Raw genomic sequence first — 24,827 nt, 5'->3', positions numbered from 1 at the left:
ATTGAAGAATGATGTAAATTGAAGCTTTGCATTTTTATCCACAAATTATTTTATGGTTTTATGCCAGATTATTGGATGGAGTTATTCATTGTAGGAACAACAGTTCATTTTCTTAGATCTGGAGACTGTTGCTTGCTTCAGTTTCCTTCTGTAAAGCATGTGACGTATATAAGTCTTATCATAATTCTGGTTTTGTTTATTATTCATTGCAATGTTGGAACTCCCTTCCTTTGGAGTTGAGATTGGTAGAATCCTATTTACGATTTCGTAAACTGTTAAAGGCTTACTTATTTTCTATTTATTTAAAGTAAATTTGTGTTTATTTAATGTACTAAGAAAGTTTGATTGGTTTATTTATAATTTTGTATTCTTTGTGTTTTTTCTTAGTGATGGTCTAGTTTTTATTTAAATTGTAATCTGCATTGATCCTTAGTTGGTATATAGCAGAATATAAATTCCGTCGTATTGTATTGTTGTGCTGGATATGATTGATGGATTGCACGTGGATTTAAATCATAAATAACATTTCACATGTAGTGTACTACGTGCAAATGTTTACTGTGATTGGCCTAAATTTGTGACTCTTTTTGCATAAAGGTTATGCGAAAAAATGTGCCAACATTTTGGCAGCTGAGTATCTTTCCTGGTACTTTGCACAATTTTTTTGTGTGAATTCCCTTTTGGTGGGAATGTTTCCATTTAGCACATCAAAGAATTAATAAAGAAAAATGATGCAAAAAATCACCTCGAGCAGGGCATTTGGGGATCTGCCCAGAAACTGCTTCCCCCATCCACTGACAACCACATAGTCACCTGGAGGAGAGAGGAGCAAGACAGCAAGCTGAGTAGAAGGAAGAAGGAAATGAAAAAAAAAAAAAATCAGCGGTAACAAGAGTCTTGGGCGACTGCTGGTGAGTTTGCAGAATTACTCCACAATGTTGTCTATAACTGATTCAATGTTTTGAGCAAAGACGTTACTTGAAAAAAGGATGGCGGGTCCCCAGAAGGAGCTCAACACACTTTGGGATGGGCGTGGGTAAAGCAAGGTGCCATGGTATATGCGTGAAGGTGAGCATAGTAACAAAGTAAATGTCGACAGATGAAGAAGACCTGCACGGTCCATCCAGTAACCCAACAAGGTGGCATCTGCACAGGTTCCGCCTCTTCATGATTAAACAGTGGTACACTTAGGGCCTGCAGTAGCATCGATGCGTAGATTTGCCACGTGCCAAGGCCCCCTTTTACCGCAAAGGGTAAAAGACTTTATTTTAAAAAAAAGGAGAAATGGCCCAGTGGTAAGTGAACCATTTGCCACGCAGTCATTTCCCCGGAGAGCTCTTACCACCATCCATTGAGGACGGGTAAGGGCTCCCATGCTCACCTGGCAGTAAATGGGTAGCAGCATTGCTAGAAGCTGGCTGCAGAGCCTCAGGGTAAGAGTAAACAGAAAGCATTCTTTGTTACTATACTGCAGTCTACAGAAGCTCGTTGCATCACAGATTAGTATAGTACCATCAGGGCTTCTTGCAAATCCCTTAGGAAAGAGTTTTACTAGGGCTGGCCGCTGTCCATGTCCCAAACACAGTGTTGCTGTTGCAAAAAACACAACTTAACACAGGCTTTGCCTTCAGCCTTGATACACAATATCTCAGACCTTCCACTTTCAGCGGGTCATTTCCCACCGAGAAATCGGGATCGCCCACTGAGTGGCCTCCAGGAACCATCTTCATAAAGCAGCATCCTTTGCTACTGCTGATGCCACGCCCTACAGCAGCAGGAGATGACGTTTTATGAAGGCGTTTCCTGCTGCCGCTGGATGGGGAGACCGCTCCTGTAGCTGCTGGCCATGAATCAGCTGTGCTGGGGTTGGAGAAATGGGCAGAGTTGTGGGTGGAACAATGGGTGGGGTGGGGCAGGGCTGGGGTGGACCCCAAATCTCCTGCTGAGTGGATTGGCTCCCTTGGCAGCTCTGATATCTGAACCTTTAAAGTGGTTACAGAAACTTCCTACCTTGACAGTCTTTCCCACTTAGACTCTGAGTCTGGAGGCATAAGCTTGAAATCCACTTTGCTTCCCTGAGCCTCTCCTCAGGTACTACAGCCCTGTAGTACATTCTGGAAGGATCTCTCTTTCTCTCTCTTACTCGGGGCCCCCCTCCAAGAGACCTCTTCCTTCGCGGTCTCCCCAATCTACTCTGCCCCAGGGCATTTAATCAACCCCTGCCTGAGCCCCACCCCTCTGACTCAGCAGGTCAGCACCACCTGTTATAAGGTGGCTTAACTGTAACACCGGTGAAGGAATTTTCTTAGGGACACCTGCAGTTATACCACTCACTCCTTCACAAAGGCAGAGAGAAAAACCAAAGTGATTTTGTTTGAATTCTTCTGCTAGACCAAAGATGAGGTACCTTTCTGCGGTGTAGTGTCAGGGAGGCATACCGGTATCACATAGTCATTTAAAATGGCTTTTTCTGGCAGTTCCAATAGACCAACGTCAAACTGAAAGGTTGAGGCATTGTAGAGAGGGTGAAGGAGAATGGATTTGGCCTGGAAAGTTTGTTCAGTGTCATCTCTCTGTATTGTTCTGTGTTTTCCTGAAACAAAGAGGGTAGATGGGATTTCTAGAAAAAGACATGATGTTATACTGCTAGAAAAAAAAATGTCTCTCTTTTGGTTTGGAAAGAAACTTTGTGTCAAGCATTAAATGAACAGATCCAGGGGTGGCCAACATCTGCATGATAGACATGCCAGAGATAGGACAGAGCTGCTGCCTTGTTTTTAAAACTGAGTAAATCGAGTCCTCCGTCAAATGATTTTTGCCAAATTTCAAGCTGGGACAAAGGCATTGTATCCAACTAGTGGAATCAACACTTAGAAGGCAATTTTCAAAGGATTTGCATGAGTTTACCTGATGAAATGATCCCTCTTTTGTGTGGGGGAAAGTGACAGGGACAGGGTTAGGGTGGGCCTATTTAAGTATGCATGGGGAATTCATTTTCAAATCCTTGCATGTTCTTTATCTCACATAATGTTCACGTTCAACACGACATGGGGTACTGAATCCCAGAAGCACCAGCTGGCTATCGTGATTTTCAAAGAGAAAAAGAGTTTCCCCTTTGAAATCAGTTTTCAGGCCCAGGTCTGCAATTTTTTGCATGAAATATGAAAGTTGATCTTTGGTGAATTGGTGATAACGATATGATATATCTAGTTTGTAGAATCGGCATCAAGGAAATGAGAAGGATGATAATATACTCCGTCAGTGTGCTCTACAACATGATTACACACTTCAGTGTTGTATTGGTGCCTTAGAAAACAGGAGAGAAACCTGTGGAATCTGGTGTGATGTAGCACATTACAGCAATGGAAGAGTATTGTTTCCGTAAGGCCTGCCATCGTCACTCTCTTGCTTTGTTTCAAGGGTCTTCCAGTCCAGGGACAGAGCTTCATTGTTTCCGCTGTTATCTTGACATTTTATATGTGGCAGGACACTACAATGTGTCTGCCTAGACTGGTGGGAGGAATGTTCTGGGTCTCTGCTCCAGAGCAGTGCCACTCAAACTAATAAAGGAGTGGGTCTATCCTGAGGAAATAAAATAGCAGAAGATCCCCATGAGTTGGAGGGGAGTATAAAACCAGACTCTAAAGAAGAGCCTTGTCTTTCTTCTCCCTGAGAGGAAGGGGTCCAGCAGAGAGGAAAAATGTAGCAGGAGAATGATGGGTTTCCCACCCTGGAGCCCATCGGGACATTAGTCTTCTACCCAAGAGGCTAAGGAGAAGCAGCGAAGAGAAGGGGACGGTCAGGAGTGGGGCTGTAGACAGAGAGTTGAGAGGGCTTGAAATCCTGAAAACCAACAGAACTGCAGGGCACAAGGCGCTTTAAGGAGAAGAAAGGAGGGATCATTGGGGAGATATCAACTTGACCAAGGACGAGTAAAGAAACCGAAACCGTGACCAGTTCCACATATGAGTCGGGGAAAGGATTGGAACCCTAAATCAGCGTGAGTACATGCTGGAGGTCTATCTGATAGAAGGTGGGACCCAAATCCTGGTTGCCTAGTCTAAAGAGGTTGAGCATAGGGAACATGTGGAGAAGAGGAAGGAGAGGAGAGAAAGGATTTTTTGAACCTTGAAAAGATGGCAAAATCTGTGAGGAGGGTGAGAGAGCAGTGAGAGGCTGGAAACGGGGTATATTCTGATTATACCTAGGAGTAGCGAGAAGTCCTGAGAATGACAAAGCACTTACAAAGGAGCAAAGAGGGTCAACAACCCATCTGCCAGTAAAGGAGCACAGGAAATGAACCACAGAGGAGATCAAGAACTATAAATACTTTGAACATGTTTTGATATTTTTTACCATCACTTTTCTTTGTGTTTATGGACTGTAGGCCTTATAGGTTTTATGGCACTGTTCTTGTATATTTTTTGGGCACTTGGGGAGAGCCAAATAAATGAGAATTTTATTCTAATGCTTCCCAGCCTCCCTCTATCATTTTTTCAGTGTGTGTTTTGTGCACCTGTCTAGACTATCGATCAGTTATACAACCAGCTGTCAGGGGACCTTTATATACACCTCTTCGTCTCTGTGCTTTGGGGGGAGGATTTTGGAAGAGACAAATCTTATAGCCACAGACCCTAAAAATAACACGCATAGGGGAACTGGTTACACAAACCTTCCAGTTCCTTTCTCCACAAATGAAAAGCTTTAAGATCATATGCACTACTGGGATTTTCCATTTTGTGTCTATGATATACCCGGCCCATAGAGATATTAATCAAAGTCTACCATTATTGGATGATTTTACTAAACTATACATTTGGGTTGAAAGTAATACCAGGACGAGTGTGTATTACCCAGCTTACCCAAGATGATTTTAAACGTTGAAGAATGGAAGATGTCATCAGGGTGAAATATAGGATCTTCTATGTTGAGTTGTGGGTGAAGACAATGGGCTGCCGTAACGATCCATTTGTTACCTTAAATAAGGACAAAGGTAAGACCAAGTTAGTTCCTCTACCAGGGTGTGGCGTGCTCCAGGGCTCCCCCCATTCTCAAGGGTCTTTACCAGGATAAGGAAGATGAAGGTGCAAGGGCGCTATCTGTTGGAAGAGCAAGAGAAGTCCGGAGGTTAAGCTCACTGACCACCTACAGCAAAAAGACATGGGATCTCTAGATCATTTCTGGTTTGCCATTAGCATTCCTGATCAACCAACACCCAGGCTGTTATGGAAGGAGAGGGAGAAATCACAGGTATTAAGGTACTGGTTAGGTACTGAAAACCACTAATGGGAGGGGGGGGGGGGCTGCCGTTAAGACAGATTATTTTACCACGTCATGTTATTTCAGCACAGGGTCTCATTGCATAAAATAGCCCATGTTGATAACGTCCCCACTTAATCTAACTAAATAAGATGGAATTAGATGAAGAATGTTCTATCCAGAAACAAAAACCCATTTCTGTTGGTTTGGATCCAGAGGACTATAAGGTACGTCTGCCTCCTCTAATTCAGAGATGTGGGAGGAGAGGAGTATAGCTTGTAGATTAAAGCTAATTGCTACGGTATAAATAGACATTTGTTTACTTCTTCTGTAAATAGTGCGGCTTACCGATAAGAGATCCTCCACAGAAGGGGCGTCCATTCTGAGCCAGCATAGCAATCCAGGGAGATATTCCTCTCTTTGCAAAGCCTCCTCCAGCAATCCTAGCGAGGACACTTCTGGTGAACCGAGGGGTACCACAAACTGCAACCGTAGTAAGAACAGTCAGCCACAGCAGGCCACGTAAATCGTACTGAAACTAATAGGGGGGCAATTGCTTCCGGGTTATTCAAAATGATAACCAGCGAGTTCGCACTTAGACAATTCTCCCTAGACAACTCCCACCCACCAATTTACCCCCTAGATAACGGCCGTCTAGATACATTTTCCCCTAACCAATTCCCACCTGCAGAATTCCCCCCACCCATCCACCAGTTCTCCCCGATATCTCAATTATAGTCGTTCTAACTTGTACGAGTTACTCGCAATGTTTGCCACGTTGCCAGGGAAGAGTACAGTGGTGGAAATAAGTATTTGATCCCTTGCTGATTTTGTAAGTTTGCCCACTGACAAAGACATGAGCAGCCCATAATTGAAGGGTAGGTTATTGGTAACAGTGAGAGATAGCACATCACAAATTAAATCCGGAAAATCACATTGTGGAAAGTATATGAATTTATTTGCATTCTGCAGAGGGAAATAAGTATTTGATCCCCCACCAACCAGTAAGAGATCTGGCCCCTACAGACCAGGTAGATGCTCCAAATCAACTCGTTACCTGCATGACAGACAGCTGTCGGCAATGGTCACCTGTATGAAAGACACCTGTCCACAGACTCAGTGAATCAGTCAGACTCTAACCTCTACAAAATGGCCAAGAGCAAGGAGCTGTCTAAGGATGTCAGGGACAAGATCATACACCTGCACAAGGCTGGAATGGGCTACAAAACCATCAGTAAGACGCTGGGCGAGAAGGAGACAACTGTTGGTGCCATAGTAAGAAAATGGAAGAAGTACAAAATGACTGTCAATCGACAAAGATCTGGGGCTCCACGCAAAATCTCACCTCGTGGGGTATCCTTGATCATGAGGAAGGTTAGAAATCAGCCTACAACTACAAGGGGGGAACTTGTCAATGATCTCAAGGCAGCTGGGACCACTGTCACCACGAAAACCATTGGTAACACATTACGACATAACGGATTGCAATCCTGCAGTGCCCGCAAGGTCCCCCTGCTCCGGAAGGCACATGTGACGGCCCGTCTGAAGTTTGCCAGTGAACACCTGGATGATGCCGAGAGTGATTGGGAGAAGGTGCTGTGGTCAGATGAGACAAAAATTGAGCTCTTTGGCATGAACTCAACTCGCCGTGTTTGGAGGAAGAGAAATGCTGCCTATGACCCAAAGAACACCGTCCCCACTGTCAAGCATGGAGGTGGAAATGTTATGTTTTGGGGGTGTTTCTCTGCTAAGGGCACAGGACTACTTCACCGCATCAATGGGAGAATGGATGGGGCCATGTACCGTACAATTCTGAGTGACAACCTCCTTCCCTCCGCCAGGGCCTTAAAAATGGGTCGTGGCTGGGTCTTCCAGCACGACAATGACCCAAAACATACAGCCAAGGCAACAAAGGAGTGGCTCAGGAAGAAGCACATTAGGGTCATGGTGTGGCCTAGCCAGTCACCAGACCTTAATCCCATTGAAAACTTATGGAGGGAGCTGAAGCTGCGAGTTGCCAAGCGACAGCCCAGAACTCTTAATGATTTAGAGATGATCTGCAAAGAGGAGTGGACCAAAATTCCTCCTGACATGTGTGCAAACCTCATCATCAACTACAGAAGACGTCTGACCGCTGTGCTTGCCAACAAGGGTTTTGCCACCAAGTATTAGGTCTTGTTTGCCAGAGGGATTAAATACTTATTTCCCTCTGCAGAATGCAAATAAAATTCATATACTTTCCACAATGTGATTTTCCGGATTTAATTTGTGATGTGCTATCTCTCACTGTTACCAATAACCTACCCTTCAATTATGGGCTGCTCATGTCTTTGTCAGTGGGCAAACTTACAAAATCAGCAAGGGATCAAATACTTATTTCCACCACTGTATGTTCTATTAGCCTATTGACGTCACTGACTTTTACCAAGCGGTGGGAAAAGGGGTCCTGTGCTAGCGCTGGGGGCCATTTTTTCCCACGCACCAGTGGCCTTTTTACCACAGCAGGTAAAAAAGACCCCAGCACACATGGCCATGTGGTAAGATAAGGGCTGTCACGCTAACCGGCGATGCCAGATTACCACTGGGTTATTGGCACGCAAGCCATTTCTTTTTCCCCTGGTGCATGCTTGGGGCGGGACTACTGCCGGTGGCCAATTTGGGCCGGCAGTAGTCACAGAATAGCGAATGGTAAGACTGCCGCTCTGGAAAAGGGGCCCCTTAAAATCCATTTTTTTTTTTTGGTGCTTAGGCTATCCAATTTAACGCTTCTTGATGTAAGTAAATCCTACCTTTTTTTGCTATATCATCTGCAGTGTTATTACATGGTATGATATGATCTGATGTAAAATACTATCAATGGTTCAATGGTTTTACTCTCTCTTCCGGTTTCAGAGTTGTAGGTTTTGCTTCTTTTATTCGCTTGTATAACTGCCGGTTTATTACTGACATTTTTAACTGATTTGTGGCATATGCGTACACATTTTTAGGCTTCTCCTTTGGGTGTAGTTGTATCGTCAGCAAAAGTGGTGTTTTTTCACTACATACGTATGATAGTTCCCTGATCTGCTGGTTTATAATCACCGCTTTTCTTTATATGGTCTGCTGGTGATTAAGCACTTTCTTTCACTATACATTTGGTTTCGTAATTGGTTATGTGTAGGTAATATTCTTTTTTCTTTACATATACACTGTGTTAGAAGTATATTTGCCATATAAACGTTATGGAGGGGGAAGTGCAAAGCGATGCACATTGGGAAGAATGATCCGAATCATAGCTACCTGATACTAGGGTCCAGGGCCGGTCTTAGGCAGAGGCGACCAAGGCGGCCGCATAGGGCCCCGCGCCTAAGGGGGCCCCTCTCAGCGTGCCTCAACTCTGCCTCGTGCCTCCGCTCCGACCCAGGACCGCATCGAGTCACTCAACCTCTCTCCAGCCATAGGCAGATAAAGCATTCCTGGCATACCTTGTACACTGTAGCACTGTGCTGGATCTTTTCTTAATATTTTTCCTTATTTTCTCCTTTGTTATGAGAATTGGAACTACTAATTGTAGTGGACTTGAACTGAATAATTTCTGGGGAGGGGAGGTTTCATTGTGCTTATTATTTCAATCAGTTTTTTTGTACAAGTTTAGCTTCATTTGTCTTTATTTGAAATTTCATAAATAAAAAAAATTTCTAAAAATGGAATAATCTTATCAATGGGGTGGAGCTAGGGTGGGGGCAGGGCTAGGATGGGGCCCCACCAAATTGGTCTGCACAGGGCCCTGCACTTGCTAAGACCGGCCCTGCTAGGGTCCATAAGTACATACATGTTGCCATACTGGGAAAGACCAAAGGTCCATCGAGCCCAGCATCCTGTTTCCAACAGTGGCCAATCCAGGTCACAAATACCCGGCAAGATCCCAAAAATGTACAAAACATTTTATACTGCTTATCCCAGAAATAGTGGATTTTCCCCAAGTCCATTTAATAACGGTCTATGGACAGTTTTCAGCCCCTTCCCTGACTAGGATCTACGCATGTCAGCAGCCTCAGTTTTTGTTCTTGGCTGACTAAGGTTTAGTTAGGATCCAGTCTTCCTGTGACCAGACCTTCTGTCTCAGAGGGACGGCTGTAACTCAGACTGACCTCTCTGATCAGGTTACTGCAAAATGGAAACACTCCAGTCTTTTTTCTTCAGGCTCTAGGGGACTTGCAGCCCTTGTATTATTACTGCTCCTAGTCCCTTGAACTGGGAGCTAAGAATCTAGTAGGCACTGGCGGGGGTGGGAGGGGTGGGGGTGGGTGGAGGTTTCCTATTTACTGTACCTCTACATCCTTCTTAGCTGGACTCTCTCTATGAGAGGAAAGAGGTGGCTCCTCCTCCCTTGCACTTGGGTTTTATATTTCCCTCCACAAGCTCATGGTTGAATCCTATTGGACCAGAATCTCTGAATGCACCACCTACTGTTACACTTTGATTGACATCTGATTTCTGGAGCAGGGTCCAGAATGTTCTGTCTGAAACTGGAATGACACAACAATAGTAAAGTCTCTGATTCAGCAGCACAGTAATTCCCTTATCTCTTGTTTGCCTGTCCTAATTAGATTGTAAGCTCTGTCGAGCAGGGACTGTCTCTTCTTGTTCAAGTGTACAGCGCTGTGTACGTCTAGTAGCGCTATAGAAATGATAAGTAGTAGTAGTAGCCTTTGGGATTCTGGAATTTTGAAACTCTTTGGGATTCCGGAATCTTGCTACTCTTTCTCCTTATCCCTTATTTGTCCTGTTTGTCTGTCCTAATTAGATTGTAAGCTCTATCGGGCAGGGACTGTCTCTTCAAGTTCAAGTGTACAGTGCTGCGTACGTCTAGTAGCGCTTTAGAAATGATAAGTAGTAGTAGGCTTTGGGATTCTAGAATCTTGCTACTCTTTGAGATTCTGCACGGAACCTTGCTACTCTTTGGGATTCTGCATGGAATCTTGTTGTTCTTTGGGATTCTAGAATCTTGCTACTCTGTCCTTATCCCTTATTTGTCCTAATTAGATTGTAAGCTCTGTCGAGCAGGGACTGTCTCTTCTTGTTCAAGTGTACAGCGCTGCGTACGTCTAGTAGCGCTATAGAAATGATAAGTAGTAGTAGTAGCCTTTGGGATTCTGGAATTTTGAAACTCTTTGGGATTCTGGAATCTTGCTACTCTTTCTCCTTATCCCTTATTTGTCCTGTTTGTCTGTCCTAATTAGATTGTAAGCTCTATCGGGCAGGGACTGTCTCTTCACGTTCAAGTGTACAGTGCTGCGTACGTCTAGTAGCGCTTTAGAAATGATAAGTAGTAGTAGTAGTAGTCTTTGGGATTCTAGAATCTTGCTACTCTTTGGGATTCTGCATGGAATCTTGTTGTTCTTTGGGATTCTAGAATCTTGCTACTCTGTCCTTAGCCCTTATTTGTCCTGATTAGATTGTAAACTCTGTGGAGCAGGGACTGTCTCTTCATGTTCAAGTGTACAGCGCTGCGTACGTCTAGTAGCGCTATAGAAATGATAAGTAGTAGTAGTAGCCTTTGGGATTCTGGAATTTTGAAACTCTTTGGGATTCCGGAATCTTGCTACTCTTTCTCCTTATCCCTTATTTGTCCTGTTTGTCTGTCCTAATTAGATTGTAAGCTCTATCGGGCAGGGACTGTCTCTTCAAGTTCAAGTGTACAGTGCTGCGTACGTCTAGTAGCACTTTAGAAATGATAAGTAGTAGTAGGCTTTGGGATTCTAGAATCTTGCTACTCTTTGAGATTCTGCACGGAACCTTGCTACTCTTTGGGATTCTGCATGGAATCTTGTTGTTCTTTGGGATTCTAGAATCTTGCTACTCTGTCCTTATCCCTTATTTGTCCTAATTAGATTGTAAGCTCTGTCGAGCAGGGACTGTCTCTTCTTGTTCAAGTGTACAGCGCTGCGTACGTCTAGTAGCGCTATAGAAATGATAAGTAGTAGTAGTAGCCTTTGGGATTCTGGAATTTTGAAACTCTTTGGGATTCCGGAATCTTGCTACTCTTTCTCCTTATCCCTTATTTGTCCTGTTTGTCTGTCCTAATTAGATTGTAAGCTCTATCGGGCAGGGACTGTCTCTTCACGTTCAAGTGTACAGTGCTGCGTACGTCTAGTAGCGCTTTAGAAATGATAAGTAGTAGTAGTAGTAGTCTTTGGGATTCTAGAATCTTGCTACTCTTTGGGATTCTGCATGGAATCTTGTTGTTCTTTGGGATTCTAGAATCTTGCTACTCTGTCCTTAGCCCTTATTTGTCCTGATTAGATTGTAAACTCTGTGGAGCAGGGACTGTCTCTTCATGTTCAAGTGTACAGCGCTGCGTATGTCTAGTAGTACTATAGAAATGATAAGTAGTAGTAGTAGTCTTTGGGATTCTAGAATCTTGCTACTGTTTGAGATTCTGCACGGAACCTTGCTACTCTTTGGGATTCTGCATGGAATCTTGTTGTTCTTTGGGATTCTAGAATCTTGCTACTCTGTCCTTATCCCTTATTTGTCCTGATTAGATTGTAAGCTCTGTGGAGCAGGGACTGTCTCTTCTTGTTCAAGTGTACAGCGCTGGGTACGTCTAGTAGTGCTATAGAAATGATATGTAGTAGTAGTAGTTGTCTTTGGGATTCTAGAATCTTTGCTACTCTTTGAGATTCTGCACGGAACCTTGCTACTCTTTGGGATTCTAGAATCTTGCTACTCTTTGGGATTCTGCATGGAATCTTGTTGTTCTTTGGGATTCTAGAATCTTGCTACTCTGTCCTTATCCCTTATTTGTCCTGATTAGATTGTAAGCTCTGTGGAGCAGGGACTGTCTCTTCATGTTCAAGTGTACAGCGCTGCGTATGTCTAGTAGTACTATAGGAATGATAAGTAGTAGTAGTAGTCTTTGGGATTCTAGAATCTTGCTACTGTTTGAGATTCTGCACGGAACCTTGCTACTCTTTGGGATTCTGCATGGAATCTTGTTGTTCTTTGGGATTCTAGAATCTTGCTACTCTTTGGGATTCTGCATGGAATCTTGTTGTTCTTTGGGATTCTAGAATCTTGCTACTCTGTCCTTATCCCTTATTTGTCCTGATTAGATTGTAAGCTCTGTGGAGCAGGGACTGTCTCTTCATGTTCAAGTGTACAGCGCTGCGTATGTCTAGTAGCGCTATAGAAATGATAAGTAGTAGTAGTAGTTGTCTTTGGGATTCTGGAATCTTTACTACTGTTTGGGATTCTGCACAGAATGTTGCTACTCTTTGGGATTCCGGAATCTTGCTACACTTTGTCCTTATCTCTTGTTTGTTCTGTTTGTCTGTCCTAATTAGATTGTAAGCTCTGTCGAGCAGGGACTGTCTCTTCATGTTCAAATGTACAGCGCTGCGTATGTCTAGTAGCACTATAGAAATGATAAGTAGTAGTAGTCTCTGGATTAGGGCTAAGTGAATCTGTCCTTTCAATGAAAAATGACAGTTGCCTAATTATCAGCCACAGCCTTAAATCTCCTCATCTTAACAGTTTGCATATTCTCGTTGTAGCAAAGACACCACACATCTGAAGAATTGTGGCCAGCGAAACGGAGAGGAAGTGGGGAAAGAGAGCACACTAGTCACCCTAAGGCTGACATTGAAAAGCATTTATTGAAATAACATCTTTAGCTGTTGTATAATTTTAGAGATAATGGTGAAAAGTCTCCCTGGTATTGCCCTTCACTTTTGTATCCAGACAGATATTCAGATGAAGGGAAACAATTTCTTCCCACCCTTGAGTTGCTGTGGAACTGGGAGCATTGAAATCAGGGCAGCAGGTCCTATAATGTACCAGGATGAGTTTGGCAGAGATCCAGGACTGGCCAAAAAACAACCTCCCTGCTGGAATGAGTAACTTGGCAGCTCGGGAGGCAGTGCATGCAAATCTGTCTCATGAATATTCGTTGTGGATATCCTGAAACCTGACTGGCTGAGTGTGCCCTGAGGAATGGGTTCAGAAGGACTGGCCTAGTGATTCTCAGCCCAGCCAGTTAGGCTTTCAGGATAGCTGCAATTAATATGCATGAGAAACCTTTGCATACCAAGCAGGCAGTGCATGAATATTCATTGTAGCTTTCCTTTGATTGCTCTGGGGCCAAAAGCAGCTGTAGGTTTCCTTTGTGGCCCTTCTCAAGGCTGTCATTCAGAAACTTTGCATTATAGACTTCAACTGTGGGCATCTCCAGGGCTTTTCTTCAGGCCGCACACCAATTACTTCACACGGTTAAGAATTACACCCTCCCTCCCTCATTCCCCAGAACAGTCCCTGTACTATTGGTTTAAACAAATGTTCCCCATTCCTGCATAGAAACATCTGGATTTTGGACTCCCATCCCGTGACATTATGGGATTGGTTGATTTGATTTTTCTATTTCTCATCAAGACTACAGCTGCCAAGATGCCGAGGGGGGCGAGGGAATGTGGGAAACCTGAAGAGCTGCACTTCCTATCACTGCCACTCATGTTGCCCTCCCTCCTTGAGGCTGGACAAATGAATTTGGGTGGGGGGAGCACAACAGATAGCAGCTTCGAGTTGATTAATTAACGGAATATCCAGGCAATGGTCCAGAGCCCCACTTATCACATGATCTGCTGCTCCTTTCCAGCTGTTGGCCCTGCCTTCCCAAAGACTGACTACACCTCATTATGCACGGATGTTAATTAATGTGTCGTTAGCAGAAATGTAAATACAAATTATATGGGAATGCTTTAGTCTCTTTAGGCTGATCTGCTTTAAACATCCTGTCTCAACCTGCTTCTTGGCACCAAGACCTTTGCTCAATAATTTCTGGATATACAGAGCGTCTTCAAGTCTCCATTCGACATGTTTTGAACAGAAGCAAAGTTTATTTTCCCAATTTATTATCACGGCTCTCAGGGGCAAGTAAATGTCACCTTGGTACAAAGTGATGAGATCCAGCAATTTACCAGATTCCCAGTGCCAGATGTGTGAGGTCAAAGACAACACAGGGGAATGCAGGGATTACAGATGAGGAAAGGACAGTCAAGGCTTTTCTTTAACAATCTGGCTGTATTTATTTTTTTCACTTCCAGACAGCAGAATATATGTTCTATATATCAGGGGCTTAGCTAGGTGGGGCCAACGGGGCATGGGCTCCCACAGATTTAGTCCTGGATCCCTCCACTTTTGACCCCCCCCCCCTGCGCTGCTGCCACTACCACCACAAGATACCTTTGCTGGCGGGGGTCCCCAACTCCTGCCAGCCTTAGTCTTCTTCAGCACCGGTCTCCGGTGCATTTGCTGATCTGTGCTGTGAGTCCTGACATGCAGGATGTATCTTGTGGTGGCGGCGGTGGGTCGAAAGTGGTGGGGGAGGGTTCAAAAGTGGCGGGGGAGGGTCAGCAGCGGCAGGGGGTCAAAAGTGGCAGGGGAAGGGAGGCGGGCTAAAACATGCCCCCCAACTTGGGTTCTGGCCCCCCCTCCTGCCGAGGTCTGGCTACGCCCCTGCATACAGAGCCGGGGTAGCAGTAACTGAAACCATGGCAGGATTTAAGAATTCCTAGTTGAGACAGGTCCTGGGGCTCAGAATGGGGAAAGGTACCGCATATAGTTCAAGCTAGATGAACCGTGCAGGTCTTTTTCTGCCATCATCTACTATGTTATGTTCTCCTACTAACCTACAAATGCACTCGATCTGCAGCCCCTCCCTACCTCTCTACCCTCATCTCCCCTTACGTTCCCACCCGTAACCTCCGCTCTCAAGACAAATCCCTCCTTTCAGTACCCTTCTCCACCACAGCCAACTCCAGGCTCCGCCCTTTCTGCCTCGCCTCACCCCATGCCTGGAATAATCTCCCTCAGCCCATACGCCAGGCCCCCTCCCTGCCCATCTTCAAATCCTTGCTCAAAGCCCACCTCTTCAATGTTGCCTTTGGCACCTAACCACTACACCTCTACTCAGGAAATTTAGACTGCCCCAACTTGACATTTCATCCTTTAGATTGTAAGCTCCTTTGAGCAGGGACTGCCCTTCTTTGTTAAACTGTACAGCGCTGCGTAGCCCTAGTAGCGCTTTAGAAATGTTAAGTAGTAGTAAGTAGTAGCGAGCTGGACTAATTATGGACCCTGATGACCTTAATAAAGAGGGATAGTAGAGGGCCTGTTACTACAGAAAACAAAATCAATTCACACAAAACAGCAGAACGGCTGCAACAAGCTCCCCAGACAACTCACAAGAAATGGTACAGATTTCTACCGGCTTATTGCCGAAGGTTGCAAGAACAAAAATCGAGCCTTGTTCCTCATATAAGAAGGAATTATACAGGGATTTGAGATTAGCCAGCCTGATGGAATGCAGCACTGGTGAGGCTGGATCGTGGGGACTTGGAAGGGGGCTGGGGGGGGGGGGAGGGGACTATTTTGGAGGCCGAGAAGCAGATCGGGGGGTGGGGGTAATATTGCCCAGGATCTGCATAGGCTCAGGCAGCCAGATCTACAGAAATTAGCCCTCAATATTCAGTGGCCCGGAACTGAATATCGGGTGCTATAATCTAGCTGCTGTTGGTAAGTGGGTTTTTTTTTTTGTTACATTTGTACCCCGCGCTTTCCCACTCATGGCAGGCTCAATGCGGCTTACATGGGACAATGGAGGGTTAAGTGACTTGCCCAAAGTCACAAGGAGCTGCCTGTGCCTGAAGTGGGAATCAAACTCAGTTCCTCAGGACCAAAGTCCACCACTCTAACCACTAGGCCAATCCTGTTTAGAAAACACTGCCTGAATACCAGAGGTTTGATTATGGAATTTCTTCCTTTGTGGGCAATTCTTTTACAACCTAGATGCAAATCATTTATTCCAGCTCAACAGCCATTCCAGGTGTGTTTTTGACCTTTTTTTTTTTTTAGGGAAGGGGATGGGACTTGATATACCGCCTTTCTGTGATTACAATTAAAGTGGTTTACATATATTCAGGTACTTATTTTGTACCTGGGGCAATGGAGGGTTAAGTGACTTGCCCAGAGTCACAAGGAGCTGCAGTGGGAATTGAACTCAGTTCCCCAGGATCAAAGTCCACTGCACTAACCACTAGGCTACTCCTCCACTCATTCCACCAATAAGAGCCAACCTCATCAGTGATGTCACAATGGCTTGATTGCCCGATACTTGGCTCACTTCTGATATTGTGATGTCATAAGGGAAAGGGGGAAAGGGAAATGGGACTTGATATACCGCCTTTCTGAGGTTTTTGCAGCTACATTCAAAGCGGTTTACATATATTCAGGTACTTATTTTGTACCTGGGGCAATGGAGGGTTAAGTGTGCCCAGAGTCACAAGGAGCTGCAGTGGGAATTGAACTCAGTTCCCCAGGATCAAAGTCCACTGCACTAACCACTAGGCTACTCCTCCACTCATTCCACCAATAAGAGCCAACCTCATCAGTGATGTCACAATGGCTTGATTGCCCGATACTTGGCTCACTTCTGATATTGTGATGTCATAAGGGAAAGGGGGAAAGGGAAATGGGACTTGATATACCGCCTTTCTGAGGTTTTTGCAGCTACATTCAAAGCGGTTTACATATATTCAGGTACTTATTTTGTACCTGGGGCAATGGAGGGTTAAGTGTGCCCAGAGTCACAAGGAGCTGCAGTGGGAATTGAAACCACAAACCATTAGGTTCCTCCTGCACTCCGTGCTGGTATTTCTTTATGAAGCAGGCTGAAAGTAAACGTACTGGATGGCAGGAGGTTTTTTAATTTAACTCAGTTTAATATTCAAGCTTATATTCCTTGATTTCAGTTGTCAATACATTACAATACATTAACGTGTCATGGTAGCCCATCCTCTCAGCACCATCCCTTCCCTCTTTGTTCTAAAAGCCACCCACTCGCCTTGACTTTAACTCTTGACAGTTTCCTAAAATATATCATCAAATAGAAAGATGCACCATAATCACTGCAGTGACACACAAGGGCCTTTATTGGTGTTAATATCCAAGTGTGTGTTTTTGATTTCTAACATAGCACTTCCATCAATAAAAGAATCAACATACAGTTTATCCTCCTGTAAGACAGGAAACGTTTGCTGTCGTGCTTAATTAGCAGACACTATACATGTTATAAAAAAAACAGTGCAAAACTGAATATAAAAATGGCATAAAATAATTGTAAATATAGTTATTCTACTCAGATAACACCCCCCCCCCCAACCACCACCATTTTTATAAATACAAATGACATCCTTGGTGCCCGAAAGAGGAGAAGCCAAAAAAAAAGAAAGAGGGCAGGTTTCTCATGCATGGTTCTAAAGTGTCTTTTCCTTTCAAGCATTCTCTCCTTTTCACTTGGATTTCTGATCTTTGCTTTTTAGCGAGTTACTTCTGTGTGTTTGAATCTTTGTGTTCAGAAACTTTCAGCCAGAACTCAAGTAGAGACAATGAAAGTTGGAATCCTAAGGAGCTTAGACGAGATTGGGTGGCAAAGCCGGTGGCGGGAGACGGAGATGGTGCTGGGCAGACTTATACGGTCTGTGCTGGAGCTGGTGGTTGGGAGGCGGGGCTGGTGGTTGGGAGGCGGGGATAGTGCTGGGCAGACTTCTACGGTCTGTGCCCTGAAAAGGACAGGTACAAATCAAGGTAAGGTATACACAAAAAGTAGCACATGTGAGTTTATCTTGTTGGGCAGACTGGATGGACCGCGCAGGTCTTTTTCTGCCGTCATCTACTATGTTACTATGTGTGCGTTGCAGGAGTGACAGACCTGCTGAGAAATGCTTGTTGGACAGAAGAAACTCTTCCCAGCTTGAAAGATATCTTGGCACTTTTTTTAAAAGTAGCCCTAAGCCCAGAGGAGAGCTCTTGGGGCAACTGGAGGGAGACTTCAGACCACATCAGTCCTGAAAGCCCTCCCTCATCCCATCATGCAATTTCAACAGGTAGGAAGAGGATCAGAAATATCTGAATGCATTGGGATGGAAGCTGAAAAACCAGGAGCGGAAGGGAGTCTGACATCACCTTCAGGAAGGTCCGCACAAGCCAACAAGCAGGAAAAGGCTGTGGGTTGTGCTTCGGTTCTTGGAACGCAATACTAGCGGCCTGGATTTTTGTTTCCTGCCGCCACACTGTGTTCTGACTGTCACATGATCACCTCCTTTAGGGCTCTTTGTTTAAACAAGTTTTCAGTTTTGACATTTGAAAAAAGGTGAAATGTAGTGTGGAAATGATGTGAGGGACAGACCCAAGTTCAGGGCTGGATGTGGCAGGTCATTTTGTAGGGGTTCCCTCCTTCCCTTCACTTGAGGTTCTCCCAATTTCCTCTTATCCCAGCACACTCTCTCTTCCTCTTCACCCTGCCTGTTCCCCTCTCGTGCCCCTGTACATTTTTTTTCACACCTACCCTCCACCACCCTCTACCCTCAGACTTTCCTTTTATTGTTCTTTCTACCTTCCTGCAGTCAACAGGAGGCAGTAGCACTTCATGATCTACCATCCTCCTCCACTGATCATCTTCACTCTGCGCTTTGCACGTACGATGCCAGCAAATTCTTCCAGACCACGGGACACAGTTCCTTGAAACTGGGGAGTGAAGCCAGCCAGTGGAGGCATCAGGCAAACCCAGTCCTCAGGACACACAAAGCCAGTTGGTTTTCGAGATATCCACAATGAATTTACATGAAATAAATTTGCATACACAGCTCTGTATCATGTCACCCCTGTTTCTCCTTTCCTCCAAGGTATACATGTTCAGGTCAGCAAGTCTCTCCTCGTATGGGATTTGCGTTGCAAACCGTACGAGGAGAGACTTGCCAACCTGAAGTTGTATACCTTGGAGGAAAGGAGAAACCGGGGTGACATGATAATGATGTTCAAATATTTGTAAGGTATTAATCCGCAAACGAACCTTTTCCGGAGACGGGAAGGTGGTAGAACTAGAGGACATGAATTGAGGTTGAAGAGAGGCAGACTCAGGAGTAATGCCAGGAAGTATTTTTTTCACGGAAAGGGTGGTAGATACGTGGAATGCCCTCCCGCGGAAGGTGCTGGAGATGAAAACGGTAACAGAATTCAAACATGCGTGGGATAAACACAAAAGAATCCTGTTTAGAAGGAATGGAGCTACGGAATCTTAGAGGAGATTGGGTGGCAACGCTGGTAATTGGAGAGTAAAACCAGTGCTGAGCAGACTTCTACGGTCTGCGCCCTGATCGTGGCTGAATATTTATTTATTTATTGCATTTGTATCCCACATTTTCCCACCTCTTTGCAGGCTCAATGTGGCTTACAGTAAATTATGAATGGTGGAAATATATTAGAATAGATATGGATGGGCTGGAGTGTAAATTTTAATGGGCTTCGACATTAGCCTCAGAACTTTTAGTACAAGAACAGTGCTGGGCAGACTTTTACGGTCTGTGCCCTGAGAATGGCGAGGACAAATCAAACTCGGGTATAAAGTATCACATACCATATGAGTTTATCTTGTTGGGCAGACTGGATGGACCGTAAGGTCTTTATCTGTCGTCATTTACTATGTTACTCTTTGGGGTTCTACATGGAATGTTGCTACTAATTGGGATTCCGGAATCTTGTAACTCTTTAGGATTCCAGAATCTTCAGAACTTTTAGTACAAGAACGGTGCTGGGCAGACTTCTACGGTCTGTGCCCTGATAACGGCAAGGACAAATCAAACTCGGGTATAAAGTATCACATACCATGTAAAATGAGTTTATCTTGTTGGGCAGACTGGATGGACCGTTCAGGTCTTTATCTGCCGTCATTTACTATGTTACTCTTTGGGGTTCTACATGGAATGTTGCTACTAACTGGGATTCTGGAATCTTGTAACTCTTTAGGATTCCAGAATCTTCAGAACTTTTAGTACAAGAACAGTACTGGACAGACTTCTACGGTCTACGCTCTGATTGTGACTGAATAGATAGGGATGGGCTGGAGTGTAAATTTTAAGGAGCTTTGCTGTTAGCTCCAGAACTTAGTACAAGAACAGTGCTGGGCAGACTTTTACGGTCTGTGCCCTGAGAATGGCAAGGACAAATCAAACTCGGGTATAAAATGTCACATACCATGTAAAATGAGTTTATCTCGTTGGGCAGACTGGATGAACCGTTCAGGTCTTTATCTGCCGTCATTTACTATGTTACTCTTTGGGGTTCTACATGGAATGTTGCTACTAATTGGGATTCCAGAATCTTCGGAACTTTTAGTACAAGAACAGTGCTGGGAAGACTTCTACGGTCTGTGCCCTGAGAATGACAAGGACAAATCAAACTCGGGTATAAAGTATCACATACCATGTAAAATGAGTTTATCTCGTTGGGCAGACTGGATGGACCGTTCAGGTCTTTATCTGTCGTCATTTACTATGTTAGTCACGTTACTATATTCATTGTGAGCATCCTGAAACCCGACCGGCTAGGAGTGTCCTGAGAACTGGTTTGAGGACTGCTAGTCTAAAGAGATCCTCTTTACCTGCTGGTCCAGGGAAGTGGGAAGGGCGATACTGGCAGTGACAAAGGACTAAAAATCAGGAAGAGGAGGCCAAAAGTAGATGGAGAAATACCCCGTAATGCTCCCGGGTCTGCTAGTGTCACCCAGTCCAGTGTGACCAATTTCTTCATTCAATTTCTCACCCTCTTTGGTTCCACTAGGGGCTAATTCTGCATAGTTAGCAGGCATCTCCTAAGACATGTCTCACTTTGCCGGGCAGAGTCACCTCTCTCTACATTCCAGGTCCTGCTCTTTAATTTACAACAGAACAAAAAGGAAAAACATTAATTAACTTGTGCTGAGAACCTAAATTGATCCCTCTTAGCGCGTGATGTAGTGAAAAGCCAGCCTGATCTTTCGCCTTCTGTTTCTTTCATGCTGGTGGATAAGGAGAGGCAGCCATGCCTGAAGAGTCAGAGCATGCTGGGGTGGACTGGAGGGCTGCAGGGGCAATTTACAGCTAGAAATATGGCCCTTATTTTAGAAACATCCTCACGTGTAAATAGTATCATTTAAGTGTCTAGAGAGGCCCGATGTATAAAAGCCATTTCAAAACAGGGGTCATTCGCCATGCAAAGGGTGGAGAGACGAAGTGTCCCAGCTGGACCTACAATAACAGATGTGGGTTCCCCATTTCATATAGGGACTCCACATCTGTACTGCTAAAGCTAGACATTATTTACAGCTGTGCTGAGGTACACATAAGTGCCCTGCTGCAAGAATCAGCTGTAAAGTCTGACATCTGGCCCCGCCCACAATTACCCCCTAATATCTGCTTGCTGCCCTGCTCCCATGATCAGCCTCCAACATTGGATCTTCCCTGTTCCCCAGTGGCAACAACCCTCCCCTCAGTGGCTACAACCATCTCGAATACTGCCCCCTCTCCATATATGGAAGCCTGACCCCTAGTGGTACTACAGCTCTAAGGTCATGATGGCCATTTTGGAAGCCCCAATCATCAAGGTGGGCACCAGTAGCACTGCTCCACCCTACTAGATACCAGGGACCCCTGTAAGCCCGGGGAGTGGGTCAGGGTGGGGGTAGGTCTGATAGAGGTGCTGCATTTGCCACTTTACATATTCTGGAGGCGTTTGGGTCTCAAGGGGAGGATACCACATGTTGGGAGGATTGCCATGGGGAGGGACTAGCATCGGGGGAGTTGCTGCAGGGGGCTGCCATCAGGAAAACTGCTATTGGGTAAAGCTGTCATCACAGGGGGCGGGGAAGTTGTGAACTGGGGGAGCTGGTTTCGGGGGTGGGGGGGGAATGAATGCCTTGCAGGGGCTACTGCTACTGATATCAGGGCTCTTTACAGAAGGATCAGCGATTTTTGAAAGCTGCTCCCATGTCAAACGGGGGGGGGGGGGGGGGGATTTCTACATGTTTTCCCCATGTACAGCATGCTAAAATCACTGCTCCCTCTGTACATGGAGGGACGTTGCCATGCAGTATACAACTGTAACAGATCTAGGTACAAGTAGAATAATGCACTTTGAAAACGGTGGAGTGTGTCTGCGTTAACGCTGGAGTCAGCTCTTCTGTTCAGGCTCCATGTACGCGTGTAGCACTCAGTTCAGGACTGCAGTCTCTCATCTAGCCAGTCCACATAATTGGAGACTTTGGTGTAAACGCCGTACACCTGTTTGCTTCCACATTCTTCTGGGCCACCCCATGAGACTAACCCCTGAGTAACCCATCTTTTTGTATCAGGATCCTGAATGACGAATGCACCCCCGCTGTCCCCTAAGCATGTGTCTTTCCCGCCTTCATAATAGCCAGCACAGAACATGTTGTCCGTCACGCTGTAGTTCCCCGAACGGGACTCGTAACTTGTCTTGCACTCCGCATGATGTACCACCGGTAACTTCACATACTGGAGAATGTCCGAAAGCGTTCTCATGCTGGTGCTGACCACCTCATCCGCAGTGATATTGGGATTGGAGATGCCCCAGCCCGCCACAAGGCCAAGAGTGTTGGGTTGAGGACCTTCCAGCTTATGGGCAGACTGAGGGAGACAAACCGGCATGATGTGCTCAGTCAAGACTACCTTCTCCTTCAACTTAACGAGGGCAATGTCATGGTTGTAGGTTTTTGGATCGAAGCTGTCGTGCAAGATAATCTTCTCCACCGACCTGTTCACTGCGTCCGCCTTGCTCCGGACGTCGTGCAGCCCCAGGTACACTGTGACGTGATCCTTGGAGACCGGTGTCAGTGTGCTGTCTCGGCGTTGGGATCGCAGATTGTGGGCAGCTGTCAGAACCCAAGATTCCGAGAGGAGGGCCCCACTGCCGAACCACTTGTCGTCGGGGACCCTGGATGTGTCTTCCACCACAATGAGAACCTGCCAGGGGAAGAAGCCAGGCTCTGCATTTCGCCCTCCGATAATGCGTTTCATTATTCCAGGCAAAGAGCGGATTGGTTGTCCACACACTGGCAGGAAAAACAAGAAAGTCACAGGGAAAAAATTAAACACTAGTGTTCCATTTCTAACAATGGAAATATGATTGAAACTGCGGTTCTCATCTGTAGATTGTACCAGTTAGGAATGGTTTTCTATGGGCAGCGGACTGCCAGTGGATAATACCACAACAATGCAAAGTTTTCAAGCTATTTTCTTTACCAGTCAATGAAAAGAGCAAGACATCAACAACCCTAAGAATGCATCTTCTGGACATTTAAAAGCAGTTCTCTAGGCTGGATTACACCAGTCTGTCTGCTGTGGTCTGCAAGTACCTTAGTGACACACAAAATCAGCGTGTGTTATCTGTCTCCATAACACTTTTTTTGTGACATCCTGTATAGCACCACTCCATAGGGCCAGCAATGTAAAAATATATGAGTGGAGGAGTAGCCTCTTGGTTAGTGCAGTGGAACATGGAATGTTGCTACTATTTGAGATTCTAGATGGAATGCTGCTAGTGGAGGAGTAGTCTAGGGGTTAGAGCAGCGGACTTTGATCCTGGGGAACTGGGTTCAATTCCCACTGCAGCTCCTTGTGACTCTGGGCAAGTCACTTAACCCTCCATTTGCCCCAGGTAGTACCTGCATATACTGTGTAAACCACAGAAAGGCAGTATATCAAGTCCCTATTTCCCTTTCCCTATTGGAGATTCTAGATGGAATGTTGCTACTATTTGAGATTCTGTTGCTACTATTTGAGATTCTACATGGAACGTTGCTACTATTTGAGATTTTGTTGCTACTATTTGAGATTCTACATGGAATGTTGCTAGTGGAGGAGTAGCCTAGTGGTTAGTGCAGTGGACTTTGATCCTGGTGAACTGGGTTCAATTCCCACTGCAGCTCCTTGTGACTCTGGGCAAGTCACTTAACCCTCCATTTGCCCCAGGTAGTACCTGCATATACTGTGTAAACCACAGAAAGGCAGTATATCAAGTCCCTATTTCCCTTTCCCTATTGGAGATTCTAGATGGAATGTTGCTACTATTTGAGATTCTGTTGCTACTATTTGAGATTCTACATGGAACATTGCTACTATTTGAGATTTTGTTGCTACTATTTGAGATTCTACATGGAATGTTGCTAGTGGAGGAGTAGCCTAGTGATTAGTGCAGCGGACTTTGATCCTGGGGAACTGGGCTCAATTCCCTCTGCAGCTCCTTGTGACTCTGGGCAAGTCACTTAACCCTCCATTGCCCCAGATACAAATAAGTTCCTGTATATACTATATAAAGCACTTTGAATGTAGTTGCAGTAACCACAGAAAGGCAGTATATCAAGTCCCTTTCCCTTATACGGATTTTAAACCTTAAGTCTGATTCCTAAATAAGACTGCATACCTTTTTATTATTATTATTAGCATTTGTATAGCGCTACCAGACGCATGCAGCGCTGAACACCTGATACAAAGAGACAGTCCCTGCTCAAAAGAGCTTACAATCTAAATAATACAGACAGACAAGACAGTTACGGGCGAGGGAAGTAATGGGTGAGAAGGGAGGAAGGGACAAGGGGAGGGCAATTGTGGCTAGGAGCTAAAAGCAGCAGTGAAAAGGTGGGTTTTCAGCATAGATTTGAAAACAGGTAGAGATGGAGCTAGACGTACAGGCTCAGG

General features: G+C 45.1%; 1 protein-coding gene across 3 annotated transcripts in view; it reads right to left on the bottom strand.

The window, feature by feature from the left end:
- MASP1 (mannan binding lectin serine peptidase 1) overlaps positions 1-24,827 on the bottom strand; it is a 118,761-nt gene that overhangs the window by 6,482 nt on the left and 87,452 nt on the right. Inside the window, exons 11-14 of one of the 3 annotated variants that reach the window (XM_030216108.1) lie at positions 5,608-5,742; positions 4,863-4,976; positions 2,408-2,593; positions 746-813 (exon numbers count right to left, since the gene is read on the bottom strand). In XM_030216108.1, the coding sequence (XP_030071968.1) occupies positions 746-813; positions 2,408-2,593; positions 4,863-4,976; positions 5,608-5,742 (503 nt within the window). Of the gene's footprint in view, positions 1-745; positions 814-2,407; positions 2,594-4,862; positions 4,977-5,607; positions 5,743-22,085; positions 23,183-24,827 lie in introns of those variants that run through there. The other 2 variants (XM_030216109.1, XM_030216107.1) reach the window with 2 other exon arrangements.

The sequence above is a fragment of the Microcaecilia unicolor genome, chromosome 10, assembly GCF_901765095.1.
Source record: "Microcaecilia unicolor chromosome 10, aMicUni1.1, whole genome shotgun sequence".
NCBI lineage: Eukaryota > Metazoa > Chordata > Amphibia > Gymnophiona > Siphonopidae > Microcaecilia > Microcaecilia unicolor.
Note: the sequence above shows the minus strand (reverse complement) of the source record. Positions and strands in the feature narration are given on the sequence as shown.